Source organism: Alligator mississippiensis, chromosome 14 (genome assembly GCF_030867095.1).
Source record: "Alligator mississippiensis isolate rAllMis1 chromosome 14, rAllMis1, whole genome shotgun sequence".
Taxonomy (NCBI): Eukaryota; Metazoa; Chordata; order Crocodylia; family Alligatoridae; genus Alligator; species Alligator mississippiensis.
Genome location: NC_081837.1, coordinates 4,683,306 through 4,703,073, shown reverse-complemented (window position 1 = coordinate 4,703,073; position 19,768 = coordinate 4,683,306). Strand labels below are relative to the sequence as shown.

Below are 19,768 nucleotides of genomic sequence, written 5' to 3'. Positions count from 1 at the left end.
CCATGGGTTGAAAAACGTTGCTATAAAATCATATACAATAATTCCCTGAATTAAGGTAAATCTCCAGCTTGTCTACCATTCTAACTACCTGATGTACAAGTAAAAAGAAAATCATCATATCTAGTTTTCACAAATATATGTTGTGGAGGGCACCACAGTACTATAAAATTGAAGTCACCAGCTAGGAGCAAAAAACTTGGAGGACCATTTGATCTACCAGTGATACAGAATAATCAGCTTGTTGAAGGGAGCTGAACTGGGACCTCATTCAACATGGTTTTCCCAGCACAAGTGACAGAGAAGGAAGTAGACTCAACTTAAAAAGGTAGCTTTGTGCATTTCAGAGCTGAAATTAAGTTACATAAACTTGTACAAGAAGAGATACAAAACCCGTCATGACACACAACGCCTCTCCTGTCCCTGTAATCTATGGAACATTAAACCCCATATGTAAGTTAACAGAGCTGCCGTATCACAGCATTTCCTACCCTTCATCTTTACAAAAAGGAAAGGCATCTTCCTTAGAAAGCAAACAACGCCCCCCCAAAATCCCACATACAACTTTGTTTGACAAGGAAACTATAATTGGGCCTTGCACTTACCAAGCAAAGCGAGATAACACATACAAAGCCAAACAAAATCTATGCACTCAACATCCATGAGCATTTAAACTCCTTATGAGAGTTACCACTACATTTTCATATGGGATCAGACCCTTAGCATGCCTTCATTTATGATTTACACACTCATTAATACCAAGTGAATATTCCTGTTACCTTCTGAAGAAGCAACATGCACGAGAGTTACCTGTTGGCTAAATATCACAGAATGGTACTGCACATTTATTCAATGGGAACTTTAGGTCTTGTTCTGAGAAAGCTGCATGAAAAACGCGCAGTCCATCAATAATGAATTCAAGAAGTTCTTACGGGGTACGGGGGAAGAACAAAATGCTTTGCAGAGAGCACAATTTTAACTCAATTCACGGCACATAAAACAAGTGCAGGAACACTATATTTATTAGATCAATAGTTCGTTTTAGCAATACAGTTACAGAATATCACAATGCTGGTTACAAACATACTCAGTATGGTTTGATGGTTACAAATAATGTTGGGCGCTGCAGTCTGTGCGAAGTAGGATACGAAAGATTATTCTTGACACAACAAATAGAATGGTCTTCAAAAATGTAGTAATGATCGAGATACGCTCATATAAATCACGGTGGCACTACAAGTGGGGATTCAGGTTTTAAGGGTGTTTTTTTTTGTTTTTGTTTTAGTAATTTGCTTTAAACAGTTCAAGCAACATCTTAGAATGTTATTAAATTACAATCCCCTGTAGTTCAATAATGTATAAAAATAGTACTGAACCTGGTAATATTCAATAAAATGTAGAGTCCATTCACATCAAAGTAAGAAATAAATTGTAAAGTTTTAGTTACCATGGCAACATTGCTTCCCATAAAGGAATATACAGAAAAAGAAAGAAGTGTTACACATATGGTACCTGCAACAGTTATTTAGTGATCCAACACTTAACTTGTGCACCACAAACCAAGTTTCTAGATATCTCTATATATTTATATAGTATATATTTTTCATCTTAAAATTTACTTAAAAAAAAAAAATGTGCACTTCAACAAACTCACTAAGGCCACTCATGCTATAGATACCTAGGATTGCAATGAAATATTGTTAACAAGACCCTAGAGTACGCACCTTGTTATCATTGAAGGGAAACCTTTTACATTGCCTAAAACATTCCTGAGATTTGGAGACAAAAGCATTACCAGTGCTGCCAAAAGTATGTATTTAGTACAGATTTCCAGATTTAAAAAAAAATTTCCTCTCCACCACAAGCAAGAATTTTTAAAAGGCCGAGACGAAGTGTGCAACAGGCCGTGTGTGTCAAGCTTGACAATATACATAGCAACCAAAATATTTAGATTGGAATTTAGCACTTGACTGACACTTTTTCCAGGTAACAGCAAAGTTTTGAAGACAATAATAGTTCAGCACAGGAACATGGGGAAGGAACTTTTTTTTTTTTTAAGACTGCAAAGAGCAATATCCAGCCAGCTATTTCCTACCATGCTGTAAAATCCAATCCATTTTTAATCAAGTAAAGTTTTTGCCGACAGCTTCAATCATGTTTTAGGCACGATGAGTTTTCCTTTTTTTGTACTCTGTCAGTATGTACAGCTAGAAAAAGGAAGTGAAATAAAATGTGCATTTTTGTACCATGAGAAGCAGCGCAATGGCACCAAATTTTAGACCACAGCATTAAAAAAAAAAAAAAACTTCATTTTTAAAGCGATGAAAAGGATGTTATTTTCCTAATAAGTTAGAGTTCAGCAATAAAACACCTTTCAAAATTATTTAACAAAACACTTGTGTGCAAAAAAAAAAATAAACAAATGGTTTCTATACAAAGTAATAAGTGCATGTAAGGATTTCTATGAAACAGAGGCAGACACTTGTTGGTTGCAAGTAAGAATCACACAGTAAGTGACCAACCTTTTGAAACCAAATAGCTGCTAGTTCTTTCACTATGAGGCATAGATGTATTTTAAACATCTTTTTGTGACTGCCCCCACCCTTTTCAATTCATAATTTGCATTTGTTTCTCCCATACCACAGAAGCTTCTTCTACTACCATAAGCAAGGTAGTTCCTGGATCTGAAGAACAATGAAACCAAGAATGGAGAAACCCTGAACATCACCTCTTTATGCAAATGCTGCAATTTGTAAACTAGAAAATGCAAGCAAAACGGATCCACAAAACAAAAGTGTACATTAAAATAAAAACGAAGGGTTTAAACTTACAATCAAAGATGAGAAAATTTAGCAGCAAAAGCTGGAAGTTTTCCCTGGACACTCCTGAATTTCAAAGGAATTTGGTATGTGATTAAGTTACTTACCTGCAAATTTTGTTCTCTGAAGATGCATTTCACTGGATTCCCACTCTCAAATCAATTTCAAGCTTAAAACTATGCAGGAATTCCCAAAGTTTCTCAAGGTTATTTTCCCCCCTTGATTCTTTGAGGTACTGGTGGGTGTACTTTGCATATGTACCTGCCGCTAGCTAACATGCCAGATGGTTGGTTTCTTGAGCAACAGGAAGGACACGCACTCACAAACTGCAAATGCTCAACATGCAGCCACAAGAAAAATAATTACCATTTTCAAGAGGACGAAGACAAAAGTATGATCAACTCCCTAGGACTAAGGGTAAAGGAAATAGATGGAAGTGCCTCAGCGACTTCTTCAGAGAATAGGTAGAGGACAGTTAAATTCCTTTATTTGGAAGATACCCCAATTTCATTAGATTTCCATTTTTAGGAACCAAGAGTTTTGAGAATCCCTCCTCCTTTGTGTGTGTTCGACAGCACACAGCAATAGGCAACAGCACCAAAAAAGCAGGAGTAAGGTGGCTAAAACCAAGCTTTTGTATGTGGAATACAACAGGTCTGCAAACAATACAGGATGTCAGTTCTGTAGTCACATGATGAAAAAGGCCAATTCAGGAGAGATCCTGAAAGAAAAAGAAAAAGGGGCCAGGAAAGCTTGACCGCCTCTCCAGCAATGACAGCGAGTCAGGATTACACAAACCGTAGCACACAGAGCAGGCACCGCAATTGTTTTATAAGTCTTCAACATTAAGAAGCACATGGCAGACAGCCAAAGCTGCTCTGTTCTAAAGGTAATATGCTTTGACATCACCGCGGACTTGCAGAGCTGCTAGGTCAATGCTGTGAGATGCAACCCGACAGTCCGTCAAAGCTCAACAGAGTGAACATGCAAGTGGAGTCCTATCTGCTTCACTGGGAGGAGAGGGGGTGCACGTATGCTGAAAGTCATGTTTCTCTTGGTACATTTCTGCTGTCAGAAGAATAAAACTCTAGGTGACTTGTAGGGCCTCAGCTTGCTCTAGATAAAAATCCAAATGCACCACAGAATATAACATGTGCTGATGAATCAACTTTGTTTGAGCAACGGTGAAGAGAGCTTAATGTATATTGCACTGGCTGAAATACAGTTGGCAAGTACCAAGGTTATTTAAAGCAATGCAAGCTAGTTGGGGAAGAGGAGGAAAAACTAGCATATGAAGCTGTATTTTTAGAAGCTATATTGCTGACCATAGGTAATACAAACTTGGAAGCAGAAGCGAGCACAGATATCACTTACCACTATTGTAAGTTAAAAAATAAATAAAACCTTGAGAACTTTGAGATTCCTCTTAAAAGTGACAAGTAAAACCCAAGAATAGGAAACCAGAGCATACAGCATCTTCAGACAATATAAACTTATCAGTTTGAGGCTTTCGGGTACTTCTGCAATATATCAAATCACAATGTATGTTTAGAACATCTATGTTTAAGGTTCTCCCCTGAAAATCTGATATTAAAACAATACCCTTAATTTAAATTTTAAACAAGTTTAAAATGCCTTTAAGTTTAAAAGAAACAGGAGTTCTCATAAGATGTATGAGCTTTTAACACATATTATTTATCTGATAGACTATCGTTAGTCCTGTAGAGTAAACATGTTTAGGGACTTAGGTAGTTTACACGGCAAGTGTTGCAATCTTATTTAGGGACATGTAAAATAAAACTTTCACATGAGCAAAGAAACTGCTATACAAAAACTAGAGTTTAAGTTTACATATAAATTATAAAAAGCTGAACTGAGTTTTGACAGCCTGCAATACATCCTTAATAGCTATTAAAATTAACAGTATAGGTTATCCCACTGATACAAATAATCCATCCTGTATACAAGTGCTGAAACCACATCTGCAAATTAAATCTCATTTTAACTTGGTGTAATTCTCCCCTCAAAAATACTTGAAGGCACTAGTATAAAAACCTATTGGCCTGCAATATTTCATTTAAAAAAAAAAAAAAAAAAAGAAAAAGAAGCCGTTAATACACTTGTGAGTTCTAAGTAGTGTCTGTAATAACTAGTTTTTGCTTTCTGCACTCATAACTTGGAGACAGTCAAATAAATTTCCACCCCATCCCTTCCCCAGTTTCATAACAAATAAAATTAATTCCAAGTAGTGTAGGAATCTTCTTTGCCAAGCTTCAGCTTGGGACTGAATTTTCGCGGCCAAGTTATAAACCCCTGAAAATAGGGGGGAAAAAAACTGATTGACTCCCAACTATAGAGGCACTGCTTGTACCACTATAATAAGAATTGAGGTAACTGCAATGACTTATTTCTAGTTTGCTATGCTACATTGATTTTTCAAAATTTTGAGCATTACCTCAACATTAAAACAGACTTGGTTCAATTAAAAAAAGAGAGAGACAAACAAAAACAGAACAAAAATTAAGACAAGCTAGTGAAATAGGCGTCATTAAGGGAACTTTACATCTGCCTGATGCATCTTAAATTAACGTAGAAGAATCTGTTTCCGGTTGCACTATTGTTTAATGTAGAAATGAAGCATCACAAAAAAAAAGAGACCTTTTGTGCTTTTTTGGCATTTTCCACTGACCCCTGCAAACTGTACAATAAGTTGTGATTTCCAGAAACAAAAGCTGAATTGGACTGTAATACAAAACTATTAACTGGTATAAACAAGTTACTGCCTCAATTATTAAAGTAAGCCCATTTGAAAAAAAAAAAAAAAAGGCTGATGCGAATAGTTAAGCATTTCTAGTTTCTGCTTGTGGCATTGACATTTTAGATATCTGAATAAGCTTACTAGTTAAAGACATGCCATCGCAACTGCTAAGGAACGTTCACCTCCTAGTTTTGTATCTATTACATGAATATAATTTTGCATTATCACTGATCATACATCTAAATGAAATAATTCTACTGGTAAAAGTGAATGCAGGGGCAGAAATATTAAATTAAAGCCACTGGTCCAAAAAACTTTTCTAAATAGACTGGTCCACTTTTGATTCTCCTGGTCCTGTTTTGGAAACTATAGTTCTTGTATTGTACCATAGGAAACTAAGAATGCTGGTCTACTGGATCGTCCCACTCAAATGAACACTGGTCCAGTTCAGATCTTTAAAACAACAAACGGTGTCACTTCTTTAACAATCTTTTGTGGTTCATAAAAAACGTTGCGTTCTGGAGTGGTTCTTTGCCATTTTTTCTTCATGAGACAGCTAACAAAGCTAGGGCATTCTCCTTTACCCTAGTATTTGCCATTAATTTTGCTACAATGCACACAGGAGAAAGATCTTTTTCATACCATTTATACAATATAGTATTTATTACTTCTGCTTGTTAGAAGAATGTTCTCGTTGAAACTGTCCATTCATAACAAGAATGCAACTCTTTTGGGCTCAAACAGTTTTATTTAATGTTTTCCTGCAGCCTTTCTGCAAAGTAGCCTTTTGGAAAAAAGAAGAGAGACGGGTTTCTGGAATACCAAGTTCAAAATGGGAGCCGAACTAGACATGCCATACACATGCTGATAAGAATTTAAACACACATTCATCCGTATGGGCACTCTTCAGTGGACTGGACCAGTGTTTCAATGCAAATTCCAGCCCCCAGAAAAACTACATGGTTTAGATTTCACAGTATGACTTTCCCCTGTAGTTTGGGGAAAAAAAAAAAGAAGAATTGGTTAATTGACCAAGTTCCTTAGCTATTCTGTCCATCAACATTCTGAGACATCAGAAAAGACTGGACCACTTCTTCAGTGGATTGAGGGCTGGTGCTTACATCCTCCAGAGCATCTGTAACTGAGAACTGCCGATCTCGCAATCGGTTCCAATTGGCCAAAATATTGTGGTATTCGAAAACTTTCTCATAGTTGCCAATGGAATTGTACAGTTTAATGAGACCTCTATAATCATATTCTAGTCCACTGTAACCTTCGCCAAAAAGCTTCTTCCCTAAAGAAATGCAAAACAAAAAGAGAATTTAAGACAGAACACGTACAATCCCCTTTTGCCAGCAGCAGTTAACAACAGCACTAACATCCGGGAGAATTATAAGCTAGTTTTCTTGATACTACTCTTCAGTGCATTTCAGATCCTTTCCTTTATTGCTCCTGGTACTTAACTTCTGACCACAGACAACCAGCTGTACAGGAGTATTTATAATGCATAAAATTCTAATAGGAATTAAAACAGGACAGGTGCCTCCTATGTGTCCCACTTGCAACCCAAACTCGAATTGTGAAGCAGGGTTGGGGCAGGATTGGCACTTTAACCCACTGTACTTCCCTCTTATGAATTATGAGCACTAACTGTCCTCTGTGGAAATCATGCTAAAACTCTAATGTTATGAAATGAGAGTTTCTTTGGACAATATTCATTGCAATGAGTGGATGAGCAGGAAGGGGAGGATTTCAAACAGATTACAAAGAAGTCACCAACCGTATCAATTTTTTATTCCCCTGAAGCTTTCTTATTATGCTTCAAATCTTTGATATAATGAACCCCTAGACTAAGTTAATCCAAAGGTAGGTGCTGGACTTCCTAAGTGGACACAGTCCTAGGTTTGTTCAATCAGTTGAAACTTAAGTTACTGTTGTGCTTCTAAAGTACCGTAATCATATTTAGAGTGAATCCACATATTAGTTATGCAAAAGGCTTGCATTCTATAAAACCTTTCAAAAAAGACCTTTGTTTTACTGTACATATCATCATTGCTCAATAGTTATTTGCTTTTAAAATTACACACCAATTGCTATTGATCTCAGATAAAGCTTTTCGGCATTTTCATATTGATTCATGTCGTAGTTATAGAGAGAAGCTAGGTGTCCCACTGACAGGGCAACTTCGTAGTCTTCTTGACCAAGGAGCTGCTCCTTAATTTGAATTGCTTTGATGTGCATTTCTTCAGCTTCCTGAAAGACCCAGAACATAAAAAACCCAGAAGAGACGTTACTCACTTCCATCAAAGAGAAAAGTGGAGGAGAAGGGGAAAGAGAAAGACATGGGGGGGGGGGGAAAGGAGGCAGGGAAGATTCTTATACATGAAAAATGAATAGCGACAATTGAATGCTTAATCACATTAGTTGGAAAGATCCTGTAACATTCAATTACGGGCTTAACAGGCAACAAAGCCTAGTGACACAGGCACAAAATGGGAAATCTGGTTCTCTGGGTTCTGAAAGGCTGTTTTCCGAACTTTGAAGTGGGGATAATCCCAACCTACCTCCTCAGGGTACTGGGGAACCAACTTGTTAATATCTGTAAAGTGCTTTGGAGTAGTAAAACACTAAATAAAATTCCTTACAAGGGAGCACCTGTGGGTACAGTCAGACTGAAAACTTGAGACGGCTTTGAAGAGGCTGTTAATTCTTATCAATACTTATGATGTAATAAGAGGCTGTATTGCTTTTAGAGCTATGGATGCGATTTTTCAAAATTTAGTAACAAACCGACATTCTTCAGCAATCAGAAGCATTTTGAACTTACCTTAAATTTTCTCATGGACTGATAAAGTCTGCCAAGGTTGCCATAGTGTTTTGCTGTCTGTACATTGAATTCCCCAAAGGCTTTTTTAGCCAACTGGAGTGAAGATAGATGCAAATCATGAGCTTCCTGAAGTAATCTTTGCTCAGTTTCCTTATTGTGACAGTCTATTGCAATCTCTTCCAGGATAAGTGCTGAACATGGAAGAGACAAAAATCACATTAACGATGCAAAGAGATGTGAACTAAAGATAAATAATGTTATCGGATTCTGTTACTTCCAATCAGGTTTTGCTCTCTGAATTGTTTTCATTAAAGAGGTACAAAATCCAACCTCTCTTTTCATGTTCACACAAAAATATTCAAAATACCGTACACAGAGCTCTCGTTTTTAGCCTTTCTTCAACTACTAAAACGCAAGAAAATTAATGCTATAGGCCAATTCTATGAAGAATCTTAAACTAGTTAGTTATCATTTAGTAATAAGCAAATTTAAGTGTCCAAGAGGACAGAAAACCTGGAAAAGTGGACAGGTACAAAACTGCAAAGGAAGAAAGACTTCAAAGAAAAATAAAAAAAGAGGCAGTTACAGTTAAGTTACATTTCTTTTATCAATTCATAGAAAAGGAGGGAAGTATATAATAGCATTTCACAAGCACGAGAGCTGTGCGATATAATCTTCCTAAATGGTTTCCGACCCCTTCAAAGGACTTGGGTCAGGCTACACTATCCTTCATGCTTAAGGAACATTAGGTACAGCTTCCTAGAGCATAGAAACACACTACATCTGTCATATAAACAAACTGATTTTGCTACGCAGTAAAAAGTGGAATGGATATACTGTGCCTAAGCCTACCACATAGTAAATCTACCAAATTGAGGGCAATGTTACCCATTGAAAATAACGTAATAACTATTCTGCGTAGTTACTAAGTGGAACATGCCACAGAGCTGCACGTCTGGGTCAATTTAATCTCAGGTAACCAACTGCTGAAAATAAGCCGCCTTCTCCACCATAAAGTGGTCAAGTGTTATCCAGCAGCTACCTCTGGAGTGCTGGTTATGTTTCTGCTTCTTATTTAGGAGTAAAATACTGGCCAGATTATTCTGAGTACGTGTATCATTTGCTTACACTATAAGTCTAACAATTTCATTACCAGGTCAGACAAAGAAAGACTAAAGGTATTTATCTCCTCCAACACTTCGATTGCAAAGTCTTCATCCATAATGTTGTAAGTGGTGAAAAGAAACTCTTATAAAAACCTATAAAAACCTTGAATTTGACTGCATCACACAAGAGACAACCCTGCCTTAACAGTTGCTTCACCTCCGAGATAAAAAACGTGCCTTCTTGTACTCGTGCATCACCTGTGACACGCATACCATAGTGGGAGAACCAGTGTCCTACAACTACATACTGATTTCTAGAGAAAGGCTAAGGACAATCAATCACCCATAGCGGTCAACCCAGAAAGAGATAAATCAAACTACTGACTCTGACTGCCGCAGTAGAGCCATGTGCAAACTGATCAGCTCAACTGGTAACTTCCTTTAAATCCAATGGCACTGAACAATATAACATTCAAAGACAAGCTTTGTGTTTATAAACAAAAGTGAAATCATTGAAGTTATCTCCATCTTCACTATTTATAAAGGATCTTTAAAGTACAGCTTTTATAGCCTAATCCATAAAGAGAATGGTTAGCTGAGAGTGGGAAAAATGACTTGCATTACTTCTAGTAAGGAACAGAAATAAAATATAACTGAATGGACTTCCATCAATAAAGTGTTAAATGAATAATGCTTCAGTACTGTAAGTGAGTGCTACCTTTAACTCTCTTGGAAGAGGCCAAAAGAAGATGATCTTCAGGGAGAATGTGGGTGATAATGCCAATAGCACGTTCAGCATGGAATCTGAAACAAGTTCAAAAACGCATATTTTCATTTAATTTTGACTTCTGAAAAGTTAAGAGTCAAATACTTTAAATTAGTAAACCAAACAAAATAATTCTAAAATAAGAAGTCTCTAAAATTAAGGGACCAATTTAAATTCTATCATGAAAATGATTTGTAACATGTATAACTTACAAAGTACACTTTGCCCTATTTACAGCACGAAATTTGCTCCCAACGTTTTTTTCAGTATGTATCCACAATTGTACTTACAGCGCATTGTCAAATTTTCCAGAGCTATACTGGTGCACGTAAGAAGAATAAGCTAAATCTTCATGGGCTGTGGCTACATGGATGTTTTTTCCTCCAAACACTGACTGTCGGATATCAAGAGCTGTCTGAAAATAGTCACAACAAAAGGCTTATCAGTTGCCTTGTAAACCCTTCCTGAATTTCCGTGTTTTTTTATAATCTAAAGAACTACTGGCTCTGGAAGGAAAGTGTGTGTTCATATATTATTCCCCCGGTGTAGTGAAAGTTTGTAACAGAAGCGGGAATTAAATTTTGTTTTGCTAAACAACACTACCTAGGAAGCTGTCATTTTGCAAAACAAATGCTCCCTTAAAAGTATATACATTCAAGTCTACAAAACAGGATACTTTGCTATTTAAAGGTATGCACAAATGGACATCTGAGAAGTTTATCATCCATTTTTAAGGCAACAATGCAAATGCCTCTGAAAGATCATTTAAAAAAAGCATGCAAATTTCTAAAAATTAGCAAATATCTCAAAGAGAACCCACAAAACAGTCTCTGTTTTAAGAATGGTGTGCCAGCTTGCCTCAAATGACTGAACTTGTTTTTCCAACACATTAAGCTTAAAAGCCAGTCACCCTTAAACCAAAATACATAGGTGTTTAGCTAATCTCCAAAATTAGTTTAACTAAACCAACTTGAAAGACCCCACATATCTAACTGCGCTCCTGCACCTTAGAAAAAGTTCCAAGTTTGGCTTTAATTACTGGAGCATGTACAAATATTACCAGATATGCTGTTTAATACAATCCCATCTCAGTTTTATCAGACTTTTAGTTCAATCTATTAGCAAGCTGAAGAAAAGATATACATGGCTACACTGCTAATGTAAAAACAAATACTTAACGACAATATTTTGATCAAAAAATTACAATCATTTAAAAACAACCCCAAACACCCACCTTCAGCCATTCATCCCAATTTGCAATTACAGAAACGAGTACAAACACTTGAGACATTATCTGTTAGGAATGGAACACACATGTAACGGCAACATACCTGATAAATTGCAACAGACTGGCATATATTATCTACATTCAGCAAGTAAAACCCATAGTCTAGTAATGTGTCGGAATATTTTGGGTGTTTGGCTCCAAAATGCTCCCTGTAAAGACACAACTGTATTATAACCAGAAATAAGCAAGACAGTTTAGAATGTTATTGTAACGATGCTACGTACCTGGCTAGATACACTGCGTGCTTTATTAACTGCTCTGCTTTCTTAAATTCACGTTTTACAACACAAGCCTAGAGTAGACAGGAAACAGTATATGAGAGAGCAGGCATTTTCAAAGCATCTGTTCTACGGATTGACTTAATGACCAACTAGGGTGTTCAGTTTCAAAATTTCAGTGCAATTACTAAACCATTTTTTAATTCCTCAAAACATCCTCCCAGATATAATATTAACTAACATTTTACAGTAATATAAATAATCCACAAAAAATGCAAAGCTATTCTCTACCTAATCTGTAATTAGACAGGGGGTACAAGCAAAATGTCTACTTTGTGGCAGAGATTGTTGTTCTTTCAAAGAACTGCAAGTCCATTTCAGAAAAGAGAAAAAAAAAAGCTTTAAATTTCTAAGAGACATGTCTTCTCTGGTCAAAAATTCAGGTTATTCGTTTTAAGTATAAAACTGATGGTGGCAAAGTAAACCGGCAAACAAGATTTGATAATACTATGAACTGGAACACACTATCCTAAGATTCTACATGGTTTACAGTACATTAACAGACTAACTTTTATAGATTTTCTTTGCAACTAAATTATCAGCAAACTTTTCAATCACCTTTGAAGCTTGTCTTAAAACATCCACCACTACTTTTACAGGCAAGCCAACTGTGATTTCCTTCATAGCTTCTATACACCACTTGTAAGCCTGTAAAACAAAAAGCTTGTATTAAATATCATTACCTTTGAATTCAATCATATGGAAACCTTAAGAAAATACTATTCGTCTCTCATAATAAAAATTCTTTGTTTAGGGATCGCTTTTTGGCTTAAAAATTAAATTGCTAAATCTCATTCAAGCCTTATTATTTGATTCTTCTTAAGTTCACAGCTGGAAAGAGAGAGAGAGATGGCAATCAAATGAAGTAACTAGATTGATTTGTTCAGAAAGTCAGTGACAGCTAGGAAAAAGACTCGGGACTCTTGAAGACCATGCAGTCCTACACCCGGTATCATGGCCCTGTTCATTTCTCCAACAGGTAAATGCTCTACCTTTCTTCAAAAAAGGAAAAGGTAAAGATGACTGAGTTCTGCTTAAAGAGACCAGCTACCCATTTCTACTTGATTACCTTGAATTAAATTTATTCAGAACACAAGTCCTGAAGAGCTGTCTAAAGTTTCAACTCGTAAGATAAAAAATTAATTGTTAAATACTTGCTAAAATTATTCTAACAGACACTTCAGTAACTTTATAATGGATTAACTTCTTTTTGTCTTTGGCAACATCAGTTTCTTATGTTTCCAGGCCCCAAATTACTAAGGTCTTTTAGTCAGTATTAGACTATTTTGGAACGAAATAAACTCATAGCTTAACAGGTTTGCTAAAATCAGATTTTGCAGAAAATGGCTGAATGAAACACTAGTTTTGTTCTGTGTTTCCCAATTACAAGGTCACAGACTACTTCTTGCTATATAATTATTTGCATAATTACTGTGACACGTATATTTTAAGAAGTTACAGGCAATTGTGGATTTGGCAGTCAGATCCCAAGAAGGCAATTTTTTTAATAGTTTTCTGCACATTACCAGTACTTGTGGGTACTACAGCCCAGCTGTAGTTCATTCAAGACTCCATTAAAAATTAATGGGAGTTTTGTTCGGAAAGTAATAAGGCTCCTTGTGGTTTGCACCAACTAAGTAACAGCTTACAGGTAAAGAATGTCAGTTCCCACCACGACATACTAGTACCACATGCTATTTTAACGGTATATAAAGTTTTCTCCAATGGAAAACAGAAACAAACTCCTCAAGCTAAATGTTTTTCAGCTGGTACCAAGTAATGTAAATCTGAGACTCAACCTTTGCCAGAAGAAATCCAAGCTACCTACTGAGCCTGTATTAGGGAGTCATAATAGGGTTTATCAGAAGTCCTCTGAAAACAAACCAGCCCCACTCACCTCATCATAATGGCTCTTTGCAAAGAGTAGTGCACACAGTTCCCCATAGAGTGCTGCTTTGTTTGCTTGTTGACCATGTTTTGCAAGTTTGTCCATGTAAGACTGTGCTAGTTTGAATGTTTCTTCTCCCAGGTGGTATTTACAATTGCCATTTCGAACATGCAGCAACCTTAGGAAAAAATATGAGAAGTCTTGAAACTTTTAAAAACGACTTTGCATAATCTGCTCCAATCTACAGGGTTATGACATATCTATAATCTGATCAGCTAAATTACATTGGAACTGGGTTACTGCCACTCCGCAAAACGACACCCGTTTTGAATCCAATGCATTTCACATCTTGTAGTGACTTAAACAAGAAGGGTTACTGGTTCAAGCATGTTAAACATTTAATCCCTCAGTCATACTCGGGGTGGTTTTCTTTTTTGTACCCTTAATAAAACACATTCTGCCTAACACGAATACAACTCTAAGCAAGACAAACATAGAAACAAAAAACAACAGTGGATTCTCTTTGCATTCCTGCATCTGATGCTCCCTGGTTTCCTCTACAAGTGCATGCCAGCATCCAGTCTTTATTTTAAATGGTATTCTAAGCGTCAAACAAAACAAACAAGTTATTGTACAGAAGGCTTTCACTACAGCCTTGCTGCAACTGAACCAATGTTAGTGAGAAAGAAAAAACACCTATCTAGAAGGGTAGGGATGATAATATTGTTTAGTCTTGATACAAGATTTGCGTGAAGTATGACCTTGATAGCATATTGGTGCCTCCAGGCACACACTGTGTTATTGATAGTAATCTTTACTATCCTAGAACAAGAATGCAAGATCTAAACCCTCACTCTCCATGCCACTAGGATGCAAGAAGGGTTTTTCCTGCAGTACCTCTGAATGACTAGAAGATGCAACTAGCTTCAAGGTTGTAGGATGTATTCAAGAACAATAAGGAGGCAATAGTAAAGTCCAAGTAAATTATCTAAATGGGAGAAGGAAAGCAGCAGTTTTCACACTGAGTTATTCTGTGAGACTTTAACAATTATCTTGAAATAACTGCTCAAGAGTTGCTAATCCTTAGGTACCCATAGAGTTAGGCTCAGATGCAGCAAGATAGTCTCTGGAACTCAAGTCAGATACACATAAGATCAAAAACTCAAGATTTATTCTTAATGCCCTATGCCAAGGGTATCAAAGACAGGGCCGAGCTCCTGGAGGGGCAGAAATTCAGGGTGGGGCCTGCCACCAAAATCTAAGGTATGAAGCCCTGCTGGGGGACACGTTTTGGCAGTGGCCCACATTTAAGCAGGGATGGCTCCATGAACCAACAGTGCCACTTGTTCTACTGCCAGAGACGGGTTTGGATCTAGCCTGCAAAGAACCCTGCCATCTAGATCAGGCCCAGAGTAACAAGCACGTCTGACATGCCTGCCCCATGCTAACTTTGATAGGTTTTGATCTGTAGGATTAACAGTCGCCTCAGGAGACAGTGCTGCCAGATGCAGACTAGTGCAGCAGTGCTGAAACCTTTTCTCACTATGCTAACAATCCCAGTTCCTGGTATCTATTTAAAACAAAAAACATTTTCTGCAAAGGTAAACCAGTGTTTATTCAGTGCCTCATATGCTAAGCCTAGAGGGCAGAACTATTTCTTTATCCATCAAATGACAGAAAGAGACAGCTGTCCATCTGCAACTGCAAAGGCCTACCTTCTGGAACATGCAATGAGTTCCAGGAAGATAAACTTCTCTTCCTCCTGGAAATTCATTACTATGAAAGGGATAATATATTTTGATAGTGATTAAGAAAACCTAGCAAATAAAGAAGACAAGCTAGAGAAGGAAATAAAAATACACAATAAAGCAAAGTGAAACTGAATGTAGGGTACTGAAAAATAGGGGCTAATCCTTTGAAACTATGATCCGTCAGTACTCTGAAGCCATAATGTGAACTCCTTGTTTGAGATGAGGTGGATTCTCACACTGTGAAATGAGGGGAAAGGGGACTGAAAGAGACTTCTGACTGGATGATCCTCCTTTTTCTTAATTGAAGATCCTGTGCCCAATAGACTAAAAGATTTAAGAGTTACTGCTGCATATGCTTTCTGCATCAATAGAGTGCTGCCAGAAGTACCCTTCAATTTACCTTATTAAAATGTACCAGGGAAAATGCCACCACTAGTTCAAGCCAAGGAAACTTAGCATGCATTCAAATTAAAATGCATATTTCAAAAGTATTTTTGCAGGCAAAGGGTGCCTCTGACACGATGGCACATACAACATAGAACAGTCAAAGAATTATGTTTCTAGCTGTTCTTCATAGCAACACACATCCCCCAGTAGCACTAGCTGCGCTACATAAAATAAGCAAATTTCAAACAATCGTACCCTGAAACCACATTTCTTTAAAAAAGAAAATCATATTTTAAAATGTTACGTCCTGAACAGTGCAACTGTATAGTTAGATTTGTAGCACAGAAACACTGTCTATACATTCCACTGCTAGCTTTGTATTAGCTTTTCCCTGCCTCTTGAAAGGAAAACTACTAGTGAACTGGACACAGGTTCTTGCTTGTGGGCTCTATTATACTTAGATGTGTGTCATGCTATTGACCTGAAGGTAAAACAAATAGAAAACACCACAACACAAAACATGACACATTATTTAATATCCCCAATGACTCTCTTGCAGGACTTCAGTATTAAATTCCTGCAAATATGTAATGAGTGAACTTCTAGCCACCTGGGGAAGAATAACACTCATCCTTGTGTTGCCTATTGTAAGAACCAGATCAACAAATAGGCATTACAAGTCCAAAGCCTCATGTCTTCAGAGCTTTTTACCATCAGTTCTCCACAGACTGATGTTTGTTTTAAACAGGTCTACCAGTAAGGAATTCAGGGATGCAATGAAAAGAACCTCTTACATTTATATGAGGAGGTCTTCAGAACTGTCTAATACACAAGACCAACTGTTCTTGAGAGGGCTAATGGTAATTTAAGTCCAAACTCACCTTACACAACATTCTACTGCACGAAACCAATGAAGTATTTCATCGTGAAGGGCGCATAATTGAAGGCAGGAAAGAAACACCTTTTCAGCGTCACTATACCAGCCAGCATCTGACAGGAATCCTCCTAGAAATTCAAGAGCAAATAAAACTGCCCATTAACACGCTGTTGTAAAAAGACAAAATTTAGTTTTAGCTCATGACATTTGTTCTAATTAGCTGTTTCACCACAGACCGAGGAGAACAAGAAGCGGGTATCTTAAGCCCACATCAAGATACAGAAAGGCAGCTCTAAAACAATCTGGGAAGGAGCCTGCAGCAAGCACATTATACGGGTATTTACAAAGAAACGTTGCATATAAAACTGCGCGTAGAGCATGTGGATCCTGAAAAGTAAATGCTTCCACTTTACAAGGCTCAGGTTGTGAAAAGGATGTAGAAGGAGTCTCTCGGTCAAATCATGTTCATTTGTGTGTGTGCATATGCATGTGTGTTGTGACAGAAAACTGGGGGAAGAAATGTAAAATGAATACATTGAAGGTATGTACTGTAAAGACTTTTTGTAAACCTACTTTCAAAACATTTCTCTGTTAATCAAAAGGTGTAATTTGCAAAGTAACCTATACTCTATAGTTCTTGTCAGATTCTGACAAAGTAGCACATACTGCTATACACATTGTATAAAAAAAACCCTATACTTTTCAAATATAGTCTCACATTTCAAATCCATGCGTATTCAGTTATAATGTTTTAAAGAAAAGATTTAAAAATATTTACTTCTCTCTGTTTCATGGAAGTGTAATTTAAACTAAAGCATCATAATTAAATAGTCTTAGCTATTGTCATTGCATTACCTAAAACAAAACCAATCTGGATTGCTTTTTCTTTCACAGCAGAATCGGATTCTGCTATGTAGGAACACCGTCGACTGAATGAATAGGCCAGCACGGAGGCAACTTTTACTCCATGATCCATCAAAGCCTGAAAACAATGATGAAGTAGATGCCTGAAAGGAAAGAAAAACAGAATGTATTTATTAAAGAAGAGATGTATTTTGAAAGCATTCTAGGGAGCATGCTCTTTGGTACAACAGATGCAACTGTGAATAAATCATAAATGCCAACAGAACTCTAAAATACTGAAAATTGTGCCCAAAACCAACACACTGAAGTATTCAAGGCCAGTGCTGGAGTTCTCTAAGGGCACTACTTATAATTATCTTATAGGATACCAAGGTCCTTGAAACAGAAGCCACCAACACATATCATTTTTTAAGTCAGCAAATAACATTTCTGACAGATTTATAAAAAGGCAAATGAACCATTATTTAAACTGCAATTGAAAGCCACTTTCATATAAGTGAAATACAACAGGATCCCTTGTTTCCAACTTGTTAAGACCCTTGGAAAGAACCAATAGTAGAAGAGTCATCAAGAATAAGGCCAGGAAAAGAAAACAAAAGGAAGGCAATATTTAAAAAAAAAAAGCCACGCCTTATTTTGGATATAATGAATAAGGCCTGAAGAAACTGGTTATAAACATAATTGCATAGAATGGGCCTGTCAGAGAGATGGAATGCCTCATCTTAAGACATTGTTCCTATTAGTTTGTTAGATAAACATTTGGAAGTGGCAGGGCATAGATAGACAGATCTTTAATAAATATATTATACATATATGTGTGTATCTGCCACGCTCTTATTGATCTGATTTACATCCTTCACATGTAATCTCTGCATTCAGTGTGGGAAGGGAAGAATAAAGACTTGCAGTCCTGGAGCCTTTAAGACAACACTGGAGAGTTGCCAAAGCAACCACAGGATTCATGTCTAGCATATTTTAGTTGAGTAAGACTAACAAAGAATTCATTTGGGTGACCAAATGCCACAAACAGAGCTTTTAATGGTTTTACCCGTTTACCTACAAATTTACAGATTATATAAAAGAGCCAAGACCTGGAATTCAAAAGCCCTTCTGCAAAGCTGGAAGAGAGTTATAGCAGTCATCAGTTAAGCATGAGACCTAGAGGGCAAAGGGGATATTTTCCAAGTTTAAGACCAGGCAGGAAGGATTAGAACTGAACACCCAAACAATTTAAATCTAAAACACAGCATGAGTTGCTTTATTTTTCCCCCTTCTCTTAGTGATTTTTATACATCGTCTTCAGTGTTGCATCCAATTGATGTCTCTATGTCTCTCTTATTTAAAACATATCTGTATATTTCCTCATTTAATTACATATTTTTCTTCCACTCCCACACCATTTAAGTTATCCTTTAGGAGTGGTCTTTAGAATAATTAGATATAATTACTTTTTATCGTACGCCATATAACCCTTATAATGAAGCACTGCAATATATTTGAATGGAAGGGAATGACAATAGCATAACTGCTTTAGGTATCAAGTATGTTCTCCCCATACTATAAAAAGGGGTCAGGAGGTTTCCTTGCCCTGAATGATATAAATCCAGCGAGACAGTGGTGGCAGTGTAATCTTGCCACGTCTGGTTTCTGAGAGGGTTGTTAGGCTGTGTGTGGCAACTACAGATGAAAGGGACCTGAATGTTTAAGATTCCCATTTAGGAGAGGGTTGAAATTCAATTTTCTTCTAAAGACAACCATCAGTTAAAGAAGTTGTTTCAAAATACCATAAAAGGTCTTAAACTCACCTGAGAAACCTGAAAAAAAATACTGCTTACTGATATAACTATTTTCCTATCTACAGTTTAGTACAAGACAGTACCAAGAACTAGGCAAGCAAAATAAAACTGTACTCCTGACAATCACCCCATTAGGCACAAATTTAGACCATTTCTGGCTCTGGGGAAAATAGGGAAGTGCTTGCCAGGATTAAGACCAGATTTACTTTAGAATCCCTGACACACTTGACTCCCAAAATACAGAAGCGTGTACTTGAAAATACTGGCTGAAAAGATGCACAAATGCACATGTTCAAAAGACACTCTGCATAACACTTTCCAGTAAGTGCAACTACAGTAACACATGAAAAAATTAGATGCGATTAA

At 36.9% G+C, this 19,768-nt stretch overlaps 1 protein-coding gene across 1 annotated transcript in view; it reads right to left on the bottom strand.

Annotated features, from left to right (window-relative positions):
* Nucleotides 1-1,001: 1,001 nt before the first annotated feature.
* The window catches only part of APPBP2 (amyloid beta precursor protein binding protein 2), a 30,081-nt gene continuing 11,314 nt past the window's right edge, over nt 1,002-19,768 (bottom strand). The window contains exons 3-13 of the mRNA XM_014608012.3: nt 17,598-17,749; nt 16,747-16,870; nt 13,737-13,905; nt 12,398-12,487; nt 11,786-11,853; nt 11,605-11,710; nt 10,564-10,688; nt 10,226-10,311; nt 8,402-8,592; nt 7,662-7,827; nt 1,002-6,868 (exon numbers count right to left, since the gene is read on the bottom strand). Coding sequence (XP_014463498.1) covers nt 6,615-6,868; nt 7,662-7,827; nt 8,402-8,592; nt 10,226-10,311; nt 10,564-10,688; nt 11,605-11,710; nt 11,786-11,853; nt 12,398-12,487; nt 13,737-13,905; nt 16,747-16,870; nt 17,598-17,749 — 1,531 coding nt within the window. The 3' untranslated portion in view covers nt 1,002-6,614. The remainder of the gene's footprint in view (nt 6,869-7,661; nt 7,828-8,401; nt 8,593-10,225; nt 10,312-10,563; nt 10,689-11,604; nt 11,711-11,785; nt 11,854-12,397; nt 12,488-13,736; nt 13,906-16,746; nt 16,871-17,597; nt 17,750-19,768) is intronic.